The 14,257-nt window shown below is 40.3% G+C and overlaps 1 protein-coding gene across 1 annotated transcript in view; it reads left to right on the top strand.

Annotated features, from left to right (window-relative positions):
* Nucleotides 1-864: 864 nt before the first annotated feature.
* Nucleotides 865-14,257, top strand: part of Ttc6 (tetratricopeptide repeat domain 6) — a 224,040-nt gene continuing 210,647 nt past the window's right edge. The window contains exons 1-2 of the mRNA XM_060387540.1: nt 865-2,830; nt 3,505-4,404. Coding sequence (XP_060243523.1) covers nt 2,762-2,830; nt 3,505-4,404 — 969 coding nt within the window. The 5' untranslated portion in view covers nt 865-2,761. The remainder of the gene's footprint in view (nt 2,831-3,504; nt 4,405-14,257) is intronic.

A 14,257-nucleotide genomic window follows, 5' to 3' on the forward strand; every position in this document is an offset into this window, starting at 1 on the left:
TGTCAGTATGTAGAGAAGGCCAGCCTAAAATTCAACAGAGATCTGTAGGCCTCTGCCACCCAAGAATTGGGTCACAGGCATGTGCAACCACACCTTTTAGTTTTAACTTTGTAATATGAACCCCTAGTGTATACAGAATTGAATTATCACTGGACTAGTCGTTGGTAGAGCTGGGTACAGAAAGAAAGCATATTAGTGCCCAGAGGAGAGCTCTGTCATATTGCAAAGGTTTTCAGTTTAGGAATCAGAGGGGTGTGTTTCAGAACTGGATAAATAGGGCAAATGTTTTCATATTATCCCAGCAAGACAGTAAGTAACTTGCACTCGGAAGACAACTGCTTTGTATATCGATGTAATCAATATGGATAGTGGTAAGCAAATAAATGCTTTACATGCTTAATTCTCACACATTTAAAATATATCTTGGCTTATTTTTGGTGTAAATCAAGGCATAATTCTTTCCTAAATGGTTGACCAATGGCCCAGGTATGATTTATTGAACAACTTTTCCTTCTATCACCAATCAAATTCGCCTTTAATATACACTGCACGTCATCTCAAAAGCCTTTCTCCGCCTACCTCCTGCTTCCACCAGCAGCGTTTCAGTTCCGTGGAGGCTTGTATTTGTGCAAGTCTTAATTACCCTGGCACTCCCACATGGAAGGGCAGGGTTACTGCCCCCCTTTTCCTTTCTCATAGTGTTTGGTAATCCTATTTATTACTTCAAATAAATTAAAAAATTTGAGGTATCATCATTAGTTTTTTTTTGTGCAACATGAAATCAACACAGTATCTTGAGACTACATGATATAATTAAAGCATTTGGTTTATCATGAGTGAACACTAGCTACATGATAAAATTAAAGCATTTGGTTTATCATGAGTGAACACTAGCTGTCTATTCAATCTTTTATGCCCCCAATTAAATTTAAAATTTATCCATATAGTGTTACTCTTTTAACAATCATGAAGACTTACCATTATATTTTAAATTAGAGCATCTGGAATAAAGGATGCTTTTGGCTTTCATATTATCCATGAATTTTTAGATCCAAGTCCCTTGGAGAACACTTACATTTTAAATAGTTCTTTAGTAATTATGTTCTCTAGCTCAATAATCAGACCTGGAAACAAACCAAAACAAAACAATGACATTTGGAAGTTGTTTCTGCTTCATCATTTCGTTGCTGTTCAAAGAACATTGGCTTTGGATTTTTTTTTTTTTTTTTGACTGCTGGTGTTTTTACAAGTTGGTTTGTTTGGTTCAGTAGTCAGTCCTCCATCTCCTCATTGTCCTGTCTCTGCCTCCTGAGTGCTGGGATTACAAGTGCTTGTCATCATGCTGACTTCAAAACCACTGCTCTGATTTATTCTTTTCTGTTTTTATTTTCATTGCTTTAGTTCTGTGCCTCAAACTACTCTTCTTGGCTTCTGGGGGAGCCCCATTCATTTCATTTTCTTGGCTCCCTTGTTCTTACTCGTTTCCCCATTCACAGGTAAGTGCACTGCAGACTCTTTCACTGGTCTTTCTCTCAGTTCCTCCTGTCCTTCATTCAGTAATGATCTCAGCACTTTCAGGATCTCAGGATTCACTTAGGACCGTAGGTATCATAAAAGAAGGGCCTGCTGAAGAATGGAAATTGGCACTTAAACATTATAGTAAACACACAACATGAAATTTGCCTACTTAGCCATTTTGAAATGTTCATTTGGGTGAATGAACATTTTATTATACATTTGATTGTGGTCTAGACTTTAACAAAGTGATAAGTGGTCCTCATTTGTTTTTGCTCGGCTAGGATGAAACCCAGGGTCTTGTTCGTGTTTGGCAAGTTACTTCCCATTGAGATGTCTCCCTAAGCTATAAAAGTATCATTTTTTTTTTTGAATGAGCTTTTCGTTGTACCCATTTATTTTTGATATTTAAAGTTTATACCATGCTTTTTTATTTTCTAGGCAGGGTATTGCTGTATAGCCTTGACTGCCTCCTCTCAAAATTGTTCTGATTCTCCTATCTCTACCTCCTGATTGCAGGGATTACAGGCTTGCACCACCACATCCAGATCTATCTATCTATCTATCTATCTATCTATCTATCTTGGTTTTTAGAGACAGGGTTTCTTTTTGTAGCCCTGGTGTCTTGGAACTAGTTCTGTAGACCATGCTATCCTTGAACTCACAGATATCTGCCTGCCTCTGCTTTGCAAGTTTTGGGATTACAGGCCTGCTCCACCTATTGCCTGGCACAGATCCCATTTATTCTTAATGGCTGACCAGCTGTTATTATTTTTTACTGTGTTATGTCTGTTTTCCTTCTGCTCATTTACTAATTCTAGGCCTCAGGCTAAAGCTTGGTCCCCCTTTCCATCTGTATAATATTGCCATCCCCAAGTGCTATTTTTTTAAAAAAAGTTTTAACTTTAATTTTTATTTTTTCTTTACCGTTTATTCACGATACACCCCAATTGAAACCCCCTTCCTCAACTCCCCCAGCCCCATCCCTCCTCCCTTTTTCCCTCATCCCCTTCCCCTAGTCCATTGAAAGGGGGCGTTCTCCACTATTGCCATCTGCCCATAGCTTGTTGAGTCTCATCAGGACTGCCTGGATCCTCTTTTGTTAAAAATTTCAAGTGGTTCCCAGCAGCACTAAAATACAAGCATTTAGCATCCAGGGCCCCTCTCTCCCTTTTCGCTCAGGTGACACCGGGCAAGCATAGTGGCGGGACCATCTGGGACCGGCTGGAGAAGGGAGAAGGGAGCTATGAAGCCAAGGGCAGATACCTGGTCCTTGTGTTACCAGAGCCTTCACTTTTTCTCCCAAGAAAAACTTGTATGTATAAATGTCCCAGTTAAAACGTGTCCGTTTTAATTTATATTTTGAGAAACTTCCAAATAAGTGAAAAATAGTTTTGAAAAACATGTTCAAGCTCCGGGGGTCTAGTCGGAGACCCCCATCCTCTATTATCCCTGCTACCTTAGGTGTTCCGGGCTGGCACCTATGGGAGTCTTGCTTGCTTGGAAGTGGGGCACAACATCACAGCCTAAAGAAATGCTAAAGTAGGTCCTAAGGGGCTTGGGAATTATTGCCGAAAAAAAAAAAAGTGGTAGTTTAGAGCAGTGTTTCTCAAACTTTCCAACGCTGCCACCTTTTAGTACAGTTCCTCATGTTGTGGTGATCCTCCACCACAAAGTTATTCTCGTTGCTACTTCACAACTAATTTTGTTGTTGTTGTGAACTGGAATATAAGTGTATGGTTTCCGATGGTCTTAGGCGACCCCTGTTCAAAGGTCTTTTGTCGCCCGGAGGGGTCCCGACCTCCATCCAGGTTGAGAACTGCTGCTTTAGAGGGCTTTCACGGTTCCTGGGAAAGGCCATAGACGTAAATTTACTTGAACACAGTACATTCTACCTGAGGCATTTTGCTGGAACTGGAACTTTATTAACCTAAGTTTTGTTAAATATCTATAGTAAAAAAAATTTTTTGGGGGGGGCGTATTTTACAGGTCAAGTGCTTCAAGATGTCCACCTTTCGGAAGCACTTCGGGCTGACAGCCAAAGATGAATCGTGCATATTTAAAGAGCTCGAGAAGGTTCGCCAGCGGACCAGGACCATTCGCCGGAGGAATCTCTTGTTCAAGCAGAGGCTGGATTTCAGGCCGCCTTTGAGCTCAAGTTCCGAGGAAGAGCCCCCGGACCGGGACGAGGAAGAGCGCCCACGCAGCAGCGGTGGGAAGAAGAGGATGAAGGAGAAGAAGAAGGGGCGCGCGCCGTGGCCTGGGGCGCAGGGTGCGAAGCTCCCCGCCACGGCCGACCTGCAGGGGGCGCGGCGCCGGCCCGGGAAGCGGCCGCCCTTCTGCCCGCGGGAGTTCTACATGCGCAGCTCGGCGTACCGGCGGTTCGGTCCCTTCGCGCGGCTGCCAGTCATCGCCACGCAGGCTGGCACCGTCAGGCCCGCGCTGCTGCTCCGACACATCACGCGCATCAGGAGGCCGCGCAGCAAGGGCCCCGTGGCGCCGGTGTCCAAGCGCGTGTACTTCCTGAGCCCCGCGCAGGAATCGCGGCTGCTCGACGTGGTCCGCCAGCGCTACAGGCAAGCCAGCTCCCTGTCCAGCCTGAGCAGCGAGGCCGACGAAGGAAAGTCGCGTAGGCTGCGCTTCCACACCCACTACTTGCGCCAGGCCGCAAGCTGGGCCCGGTGGCCATCGAGGACATCGTCCAGATCCCCGCACGAGGGGCGCTCCACGAGCCAGATATTCTCACCTGGTCCGATGACGCGATCCTTGCCCACGAGCATAGAGGAGATCATTGCCTCTCTGCAGTCGGAGGCCCAGCAGGCCGCTGACCAGACCATCAAGGAGCTCATAGAGAGCATCCTGGGCCAGAACTACGAAGACATAATGAAAGTAGGTGTACGAACTCTATAGATTATACATGCATGTAACACACGTGTATGTACATTTTGTGTGTGCATGCATGTATACATGCATGGATGCGTAATATTTTATTGTGCATATTTCAGTTTATATGGTTAGATAGCAAACCCCAAGGTGTTATTGAAGTTCTTTGCATCTTACTTAAATTTTGAATTTTTGTATTTTCCCTTATGGGATTCTACATTGTTTTCAGAGTCAGAGAGGCGGAGAGGTCATTTCAAAAGGGATTCAAAGCACATTTGCTGACAGCCAGCGTAGCACCTCACCTGTGGCCTTCCTTTTCAATGGTTGTCATTGCTTTCTATTGAAAGACCAGAACGGGAGGTTGATGTGGAAACATTTCACTTTTTTCCCCTTGAGTTTAGCCTAATTAGTCATGATTAACAGAATAATGAATTTATATGCCAAGAAAATCATTATTACACTTAACTCTGTAATAAAATTTTCTAGTGGGGGCTATTCTCTTAAAACATTAAAACATTTTCTTAGTCATTTCTAACTTTAGACACTTACAAGTGCATGTTGTATGCCAAGCACTGTGACACACATTACACAAATAAATTTTCTGTTTTTCATGTGTATGCATATTTTTGCGTGTGTGTGTGTGTGTGTGTGTGTGTGTGTGTTCGTCTTGGATACCCGAGGTTGATGTCCAGAATAACATCAGGTAGGTGGATGCCAATAGGAGATTTGCTTTATGTAGGAATAGAAGTGAGATTTTCTATGTGAAATGGTTGCTCACTGGGAAGCCTTCCAGTTTAGTGGAGCTAGTGAGTGCACAGCCACAACTAACGTATGGTAGATTTTATGGTAGAGTTGGCTCTTCCCCAGTCATCTTTGATCAGAGGTTGTGTCAGAATTATGCCGAGAGAGAGAGAGAGAGAGAGAGAGAGAGAGAGAGAGAGATGGCTGTGAAAAATTATCTAGCGTGTCTGTGAGGGTTTATTTTCACTAGGTTAACCGAGGTGAGAGGAGGCATCCTAAAAGTGGGCGGCACCATTCCCTGGGCCTGGGCCCTGGACTGCACGAAAAGGAGAAAGCTAGATGAGCCTTGCTTCTGGACTTGCTAACTGTTGACATGCCATGAGAAGCTTTCTCAAGCTTCTTCCTGTTTTTGCTGCCATGATGGAATGTGAGCCATCCCATCCTCAAACTGTGAGCCACTATAAACTTTCCACACTCATAAGTTGTTTTCATCGGGGCATTTTGTCATAGCAATGAGAAAAGCATACATACATATAATACATGTACATACATATACCAATACGGTGTGTGTGTATGTATGCAGATAATTTGCTGCCTGGAGCAGTGAGGATTTTGTACCACTCTCCATAGATTTGTTTAAGAAACTGTATAGATAAAGCAAAATAGAATTAAGGATATAAGTTACCCAGAAGAAGGCAGAAAAAAATTAGCAGAGAAAGAACAAAGAAAAATAAAAAGCAATAAAACAGGAGACTTGAACTGTAATGTTCTACTAAGTATTTGTGGTTTGAATACATCAGCGGAAAGACAAGGGTTGACTGATGTGACCCAACTATATATTATAAAAAAAAATCCCTGAAATGATTATATGTAAGAGTTTATCTAATACAGCAACAGTTTTCTTAAACCCCACTAGCTTCCAAAACAATTGACACAGAGAGACTATGATTCATGTTACAAGCTTAAAGCATGGCAAACTTCAACCCTGTAAGCTGTTTAGCTCTCTCTCAGCTACACCACCCATGTGACTTGCCAATACGTTGTCCCTGCTGGGCTCCATCCTGCCATGACCTCCTAGTCCATCTTCTGCTTCTTCCTCCTCTCTCTCCTCACCTGTGGTCCCTGGACCCCAAGTATGCAAATCCTAAACTCTGCCTCCCTTTCTTCTGCCAAATCCCAAGCTTTAGCATTTTTTATTAACCAGTCAACTTTAAATTAGGTGGAGCCAAGGTTTTTACAAGAAGGACAGGTGCATATGAGAATGTGCTCATCTGGGAGACAACCAGACCTGAGGAGGGGTTAGTAATTAGCATTAAAATACACAGCACCAGACCAACCCCCTCCCCCCCAAATTATCTAGGTAGTTAAAAATGAAGGTGGAAATACATCATTCAGTTGTCAATCAAAAGAACACAGGAGTGGCTGCATTACCATCAGAGAAAGTAGATTTCAAAGCTTCACAAATAACTACAGAAGGCCAGACAAAAAACAAACAAACAAACAAAAAAACAAAAAACAAAACAAAAAACCTCCCCCAAAAAACAGTCTGCCAAGAAGACAAAGGATCCTACATGTGTTTGTAGTAAGTAACAGAGATAGAAAACATACAAAGAAAAACTCAAAGTCTAAAATTGTATTTGAGGACTCCTAACATTCCTCTTTTAAAAATTAAGAAAACTAGGCAATAGCCAAATATATGATTTGTTCCTGCCAAGGAATCATATAACAAAATTGACCATATAATGAATGAACCATAGAATAATCTCAGTAAAATGAAATAATCAAAATAATTGCAGTGTGTTCTGTAACCATCTGGAATCCAACTAGAAATGCAGAGATAGAACATCTTCAGGCAGTTGGAAACTAGATAGGATAATTTTGAGTAAGTTCTAGATCAAAGAGGACGTGTCACAGAGAGAAAAACAACACTGAACTGAACTGAATTTTGATAAAAACAAAATGTCAAAAGACTTTGGGTCACAGTTAAAGTGGAGCAAAGGGAAGTTGATGGCATTGTATTTGTCCATTAGCAAAAGAGGAAAAGTTCGACATCAATAGCAAGGGTTCTCAGGCCATGTTGGTTTCCGATGTGATTCATCGGTATCATGGCTGGGAAGGGCCGAAGGCTGCCTTTCCCTTTGGAAGCTTGCACTGTGTCTTTCGGTGCAATGAAAGGTAGTCCTTACGGATGGGGCATGCAGGCTGGTTCCAGCTCAGGAGTCTCTGGGTGCTGCTTCTGAAGGGCGAGGTGTCTTTAGTAATATGGACTTGCTTTCCAGCACTGGGAGATGGTAACCAATGGCAACAGCAGCAGGTTTTATGTTTTGGGAGTCTCTTAGTCTTGCCAACAGCTCAAAAGAGGACTTCTTATTTCTGGTATTGGATTTTTTTGTTAAGTGGTCTTTGGTCGTTGGAGGAAGCAATTTCAGCCCGAATGAGAAACATTCATTAAAAGTACATATACATTTATACACTGAATTACGTGCGTTACAGGTTTTTTTAAGGTATGTAGTGAATAGCATGGTTCTTTGCTATTCTCCAGACATCCTTATGGCTACTTTGCCCCCTTTTCTGTATTCGCTGCCCTCCCTCTTCCCTAAGGAGACCCCTCTTTGCTCATTTCCTGATGTGGTTCCTTGCACCCTGCCGTTCTCTTCTCTGTTGCCCCCCACCCGGCCCCCATTTTGGTGTGATGGTTGGAGAAGAATGGCCTCTGTAGGTTCATATATTTGAATGCTTAGTCATCAGGGAGTGGCACTGCTTGAGGAGGAGTACACTGTGTGGCTTTGCTGGAGGAAGTTTGTCAGTGTGGTTGGTTTTTGAGGTTCCATAAACCCAAGCTAATCACAGGGGCTTTCACTCTCCTGCTGCCTGTGGCTCCAAAACTCTCAGCTACTTCCCCAGGACCATGTCTGTCCATGCGCTGCCGTTTTCCTGCTAACCCTCTGGAACTGTAAGCAAGCTCCAGTTAAATGATTGCTTTACAAGAGTGGCCATGGTCATGGTGTCTCTTCACAGAAATAGCACGGTGGCTAAGACAACTGGCAGTGTTCCTATTTTACTGTCCTAGTTTCTGTAGTCACTGCAGGCTACGTGCTTATACCTGGAGGTTTGGAGCTAGGATCCTCCAAAAAGAGAGAACATGTGACATTTGTCTTTCTGGGTCTGGGTTACTTCACTCAAAATTATCTTTTCTTGTTTCATCCAAACTGCGAAGTTCGTGATCACACTTTTCTCCACAGCTGAATAACATTCCACATACCGCATTTTCATTATTATTTATCAGCCGTAGGACATTTAGGTTGTTTTCATTTCCTAGCTGTTGTGAAAAGAACAACAGTGAGCACGACTGAGCAAGTGTCTGTGATGGCATATCCTTTGAGCGTATGTGAGGAGTGGGACAGCTGGGTCATACGGTAGGTTCACTTTTAGCATTTTAAGGGTCCTCTACACTGATCTCCATGGTGGCCATGCCAGGTTGCAGTCCCACCAACGGTGGGTGGGGTTCCTCCCCCCCCCCCCGTATCCTCTCTAGCAATTGCTGTCTGTTGTTCCACTGATCTTCCCCATTCTTACTGGGGTGAGATGAAATCGCAAAGTTGTTTTGAGTTGCATTTCCCTAATTGCTAGAGACAATGAATATTTTTTTTTTAAAAGATGTTTCACAGCCATTTATTTCTCTATTAAGAATTCCCTGTTCAGGCTCTAGGCTCAATTTTTTCAAGTGGCCCTTTTTTTCATTCTTTGCTTTTTTGAGTTCTTAGTATATTCTTGATATTAATTATCTGTCAGATGTATGGTCAATAATCTCTCCCAATCTGCGGGCTTCTTCTTCACTTAGTCAGTTGTTTCTTCAGCTATGCAGAACTTCCTTCATTTCATGAAGCCTCACCTGTCAATTGTGAGGCCTTGATTCTTGGGCAAATGAAGTCCTGAAGAGGAAGTTCTTTTCGAGAGCTGGAGCAGATAGAGCACTTGCCTGTGCTTTCTTCGAGCAGTTTCAGTGTTTCATGCTTTGTGTTTAGTTCTCTGAGTCATTTGGAGTTAGTTTTGTGCAAGGTGATAGCCACAGGTCTAATTCTGCGTGTTGACATTCAGTCTTCATGGCATGATTGGTTAAAGATACCTTCTTCTCTTCTTCTTCTTTTTCTCCCAGTGTATGATTTTGGAGTCTTTGTCAGATATAAAGTAGCTGAAGTTATTTGTGCTCATTTTTGGTTCTTCCATTTTGTTCCATTGGTTTATATGTCTGTTTTTATGCCAATACCATATTGTTTTTATATCTTAAGATCTGGAATTGTAATCACTCTAGCATTGTTCATTTGCCCAGGATTGTTTTGGCAATCTGGGGTCTTTTGTGATTTGTTATTAATTTTGAGATAGTTTTTTTTTCTAGTGCTGTGAGAAATGAGATAAGGATTTTGAATGGAAATGCATTGAATATGTAAATAGCTTTTGGTAGGATAGTCATTTTAACAATGTTAATTCTGACAGATGAGCATAGGATGTCTTTCCATTTTTCTGTGTCTTTATCTCTTCAGGAGTTTAAAGTTTTTGTTGTAGGTGTCCTTTATGTCCTTGGTTAGGCTTATAACTAGATATTTTTTTTATTTGGGATTATTGTGAATGGGAGTGTGTTCATGATCTTCTTCTGTGCATGTTTTCATTGGTGTATAGTAAAACTATTGATTTGTGCAAGTTAATCTGTATTCTGCCACATTGCTGATTTTGTTTAACAGTTGTAGAAGTTTTCTGGTAGATTTTGGGAATCTTCTATCCATGCTTGTATTCCTTTCATTTCCTTCTCTTGCCTTATTGCTCCAGCTAGTACTTCAAGGACAATGTTGAAAAAGACTTGAGACAGTGAACATCCCTGTCTCATGTCTGACTTCAGTTGAATTGCTTCAGGCTTTTCTCTATTTACTATGATACTGGCCGTGAGTTTCTGGTATATCTGTAGTATATTTATATTTGCTCCCTCTAGTCCTACATTCTCTTGAACTTTTTTTTTGGGAGAAAATTATGATTTTATTAGAATGCTGCTCCAACAAACATTTTGTATGCAACAAATTAAAAAACTCTGTGTGAACAACCATAAATGCACATTACAAAACATAAGGTTATGAAACCAAAAATAAATCTGAACCAAGATTGATCCACTTTTCATCTGTTAAAGCAACACATCTTGATTGTCACATTCTTATAGTAACAGAACCATATAACGCTCAACATTTGTATTGGTGTGTTTTCTACAGGAGTAGAAACACTTGCCTCACCACTGTGTGGGTATAAACTTAACACAATGCAAACATCACCAGCTTATTATCTTTTTAAGCAATAGTGACAAGCCAAAATGTCATCTTTGACCAATAATACTCTCTTAAAGATGGAACTCTGACCTTCTGGTTCAGTAGAAGGCAGAAAAATGAAGCATAACTATATCTCCATTAATTCCCTAAGGCTTAACTTAAAGACCCGACATAGCTTCTGCTAAAGTTCAAAAGCCTCATTCAAATTTTTACGAGGCTGACAAATATATTGCCTACTAAATCTCAACATCCATTCATGTTCAAAGTATTGGAGAGATCAGGGATACAAGGCACATATCTAAACATAGTAAAGGCGATATACAGCAAGCCTATAGCCAACATCAAACTGAACGGAGAGAAACTTAAATCAATCCCACTGAAATCAGGGACAAGACAAGGCTGCCCACTCTCTCCATATCTCTTCAACATAGTGCTGGAAGTCCTTGCTAGAGCAATAAGACAGTTGAAGGAGATCAAGGGGATACAAATTGGAAAGGAAGAAGTCAAATTATCACTATTTGCAGATGATATGATAGTATACGTGAGTGACCCCAAAAACTCTACCAGGGAACTCCTACAGCTGATAAACACCTTCAGCAAAGTGGCAGGATACAAAATTAACTCAAAAAAATCAGTAGCCCTCCTGTATACAAAAGACAAAAGGGCTGAGAAAGAAATTAAGGAAACAACACCCTTCACAATAGCCACAAATGACATAAGGTACCTCGGAGTAACCCTAACCAGGGAAGTCAAAGACTTGTATGAAAAAATCTCTTGAACTTTTATCATAATGGCATGTTAGATTTTTTTCCAAAGGCCTTTTCTGCATTTATTAAAATGGTCATGGATTTTTGTCTTTAAATATATCTATATGGCTTATTATATTTATTCACTCACATGTGTTAAACTATTCCTGCATTTTAGACATGGTCTAACTTGGTCATGCTTTGTAATGTTTTTGATGTGTGTATGTATTCTGTTTGCAAGTAGTTTAGAGTATTTTGTGTCCATATTCATCAGGGAAAACTGTAGTTTTCTTTTTGTGTGTGTGTCTTTAATTAGAGTGATACTGGATTTGTAGAAGGAGTTTGACAGTGTTCATTCTGTTTCTCTGTCTCTGTCTTGTCTTGTCTCTCTCTCTTAAATGGTGTAAGAAAGAGTGGATATAGATCTTTGAAAGTCTGGTGGAATTCTTTGCACCTGTTCCTGGGCTTTTTTTTTTTTGGTTGGAGTTCTGCTTCTATTCCAATAGGGGTTATGGGTCTGTTTGATCTTGATTTAACTTTGATAGATTACAGAAATTAATGTTTTAGTTTTTCAGATTGGTGGTATACAGATTTTTAAAGTATGTTCTTATGATTCTCTGAAGTTTGTTGTGATATCCCCATTTTTATCTCTACTTTTATTAATTTGGATTTTCTTTCTCCTTATTTTAGTTATTTTGTCTAAGGGTTTCTCAATCTTGTATATTTTTTTTCAGGGAACCAGGTCTTCCTTTCATTGGTTCTTTTTATTTTCTTGTTTATGTGTTTCTATTTCATAGTTTTCAGCCCTGAATTTGAGTATTTTTTGCTTTCTACTCTTTTTGGGCATTATTTATTCCTGTTCTAAAAATTGCAGGTATTTTGCTAATATGTTAACATAAGATCTCTCCATTGTTTTTGATGTAGACTCAGTACTGTCAACTTGCCACTTAGAACTACTTTCTTTGTGTCACAGAGATTTTGTTTTGTTGTTTTTGCACTTTACTTCAATTCTAAAATGTTTTAATTTTCTTTTGATTTCTGTCTTGACCCATTTCTTATTTAGTAATGAGTCTTTCAGTTTCCACAAGTTTGTGTGTTTGCTGTTGTTTCTATTGTTGGTGTTCAGCTTTAACCCATGGTAGTCAGGTAGGATGTGTCATGTCATTTCAATTTTCTTGTGTCTGTTGAGACTTTGTGCCCTAGTATGTAGTCAGTTTTGGAGAAAATTCCACGAGCTGCTGGAAAGAAAGATATCCTTTAGTGTTTGTTTGACTTGTTCTGTAAATGTCTGCTAGTTTGTTTTGGCTTATAATGATATTTAACTCCATCATTTTTCTGTCCAGATGATTTGTCCACTTTTGAGAGTAAGGTGCTGAAGTCACCCACTGTCAATGTGTGGGGATAAGCATGTGATTTTAGCTGTGGTAGTGTTTTACTAACTTGTGTATTCTTGTGTTTGGTGCATAAGTCCTGAGATTACAACATCTTCAGGGATTTTTTTTTTCTCCAAGAGTGTCTAGTATCTTTCCCTATTTCTTCTGATTAGCTTTGGTGTGAAGTCTATTTTTCCAGATATTAAAATTGCTATTTCTCTTCCATTTGCTTGGGAGAGTTTTTCCATCCTTTAACTTTGAGGTGATGTCTCTATTTAGTGGTGAGGTATAGATTCAGTAGAAAGCTGGATTTTGTTTTTTCTAATCCAGTCTTTTAGTCTGTGTCTTTTTATTGGATAATTGAGATAGTTTATTTTGAATTTTACCAATGAGAAGTGTTTATTGATTCCTGTTATTTTGCTGCTATAATGTGGGTTCCTCCCTTTTTTATTTACTGTTCTTAGATTATTTATTCTGTGTGTCTTCTTGGCTGTGGTTAGCTCCTTCAGTTTTCTTTTTAGTGCCTTTTGTAGATTGATAGATAGAAATAGCTTAAAGTTGGTTTTATTGTGGAAATTTCCCCCTTTGGTTGGGATTAATAGTTTTGTTGGGTACAGTAGTCAGGACTGGAATTCGTCTTCTCTGTGCTTGTAGAACATCTGTTCATGCTCTTCTGAGTTTCAGAGTCTCCACTGAAAAAGTTAGGTGCTATTCTTCTGGAAGGGCCTTTAGCTTTTAACATATTTTCTTTGCTCTGTGCACTTAGTGTTTTTATGGGGTGTTTTTCTTCTGATACTGCCAATAAGTGTTTGGTATGTGTCTTGTCCCCTCATAGGTAACTACTTTAGAATGGGGATATTTCTGGATGTGGTGGCACATACCTGCAATCCCAGCACTCAGGGAGGCAGAGACAGGCAAATCTCTGTGAGTTCTAGGCCAACCCGGTCTACTAAGTGAGTCCAGGACAGCCAAGGCTACACAGAGAAACCCTGTCTCAAAAACCAACCAAACAAAAAGAATGGGGAAATTTTCTGTTATGATTTTGTTAAAAATATTTTTTTGTGCTTTTTACCTGGATTTCTTCTTTCTTTTTTTTCCACCCCTATTTATAGGTTTTGTTTGTTTGGTGGTTCTTTCATACTGACCTTAGTGCCAGGATTTTTTTTAGGGTTAACATTTTCTTTGACTGAACTATTTCTTCTATTTTGTCTTCAAGAAATTCCCTGTTCCCTGTGTTGTAATCCATTGGTGATGCTTACCTCTGAAGGTTTTTTCCTTGACATCCTAAGTTTTTCTTTCTAGTTTTGTTTCAGTTTGGATTTTCTTTAGTGATTCTATTTCTACCTCAATGTCTTGAACCCTTTTCATTATCTCATTGAACCATTTGTGTTTTCACTGTCTTTTAAAAGGCACTTATTTATAATTTCTTTAAGGTCTTTCAGCATACCCCATAATTGCTGTTTTCAAAGCCTGTTGCAATAGGGTCACTGGGTTCTACAGAAGGAATAGTTTTCGGCAGCTTATGTTTCTGTTTTTCCACTGGGATATCGGCATCTGGGGTTATGATGAGGAGGTGTTTCTTGGTATTGATATTTGGTCTTGTCTCTCTTGGGTGGTTGTTCCCTTCTTTGGTTGCCATTGCCTACTCTGGATCCCAGGACAGTGTCTTCTTTCCTTGTGCCTTGTTTTT

This window comes from Meriones unguiculatus, chromosome 7 (assembly GCF_030254825.1).
Source record: "Meriones unguiculatus strain TT.TT164.6M chromosome 7, Bangor_MerUng_6.1, whole genome shotgun sequence".
NCBI classification, from domain to species: domain Eukaryota; kingdom Metazoa; phylum Chordata; class Mammalia; order Rodentia; family Muridae; genus Meriones; species Meriones unguiculatus.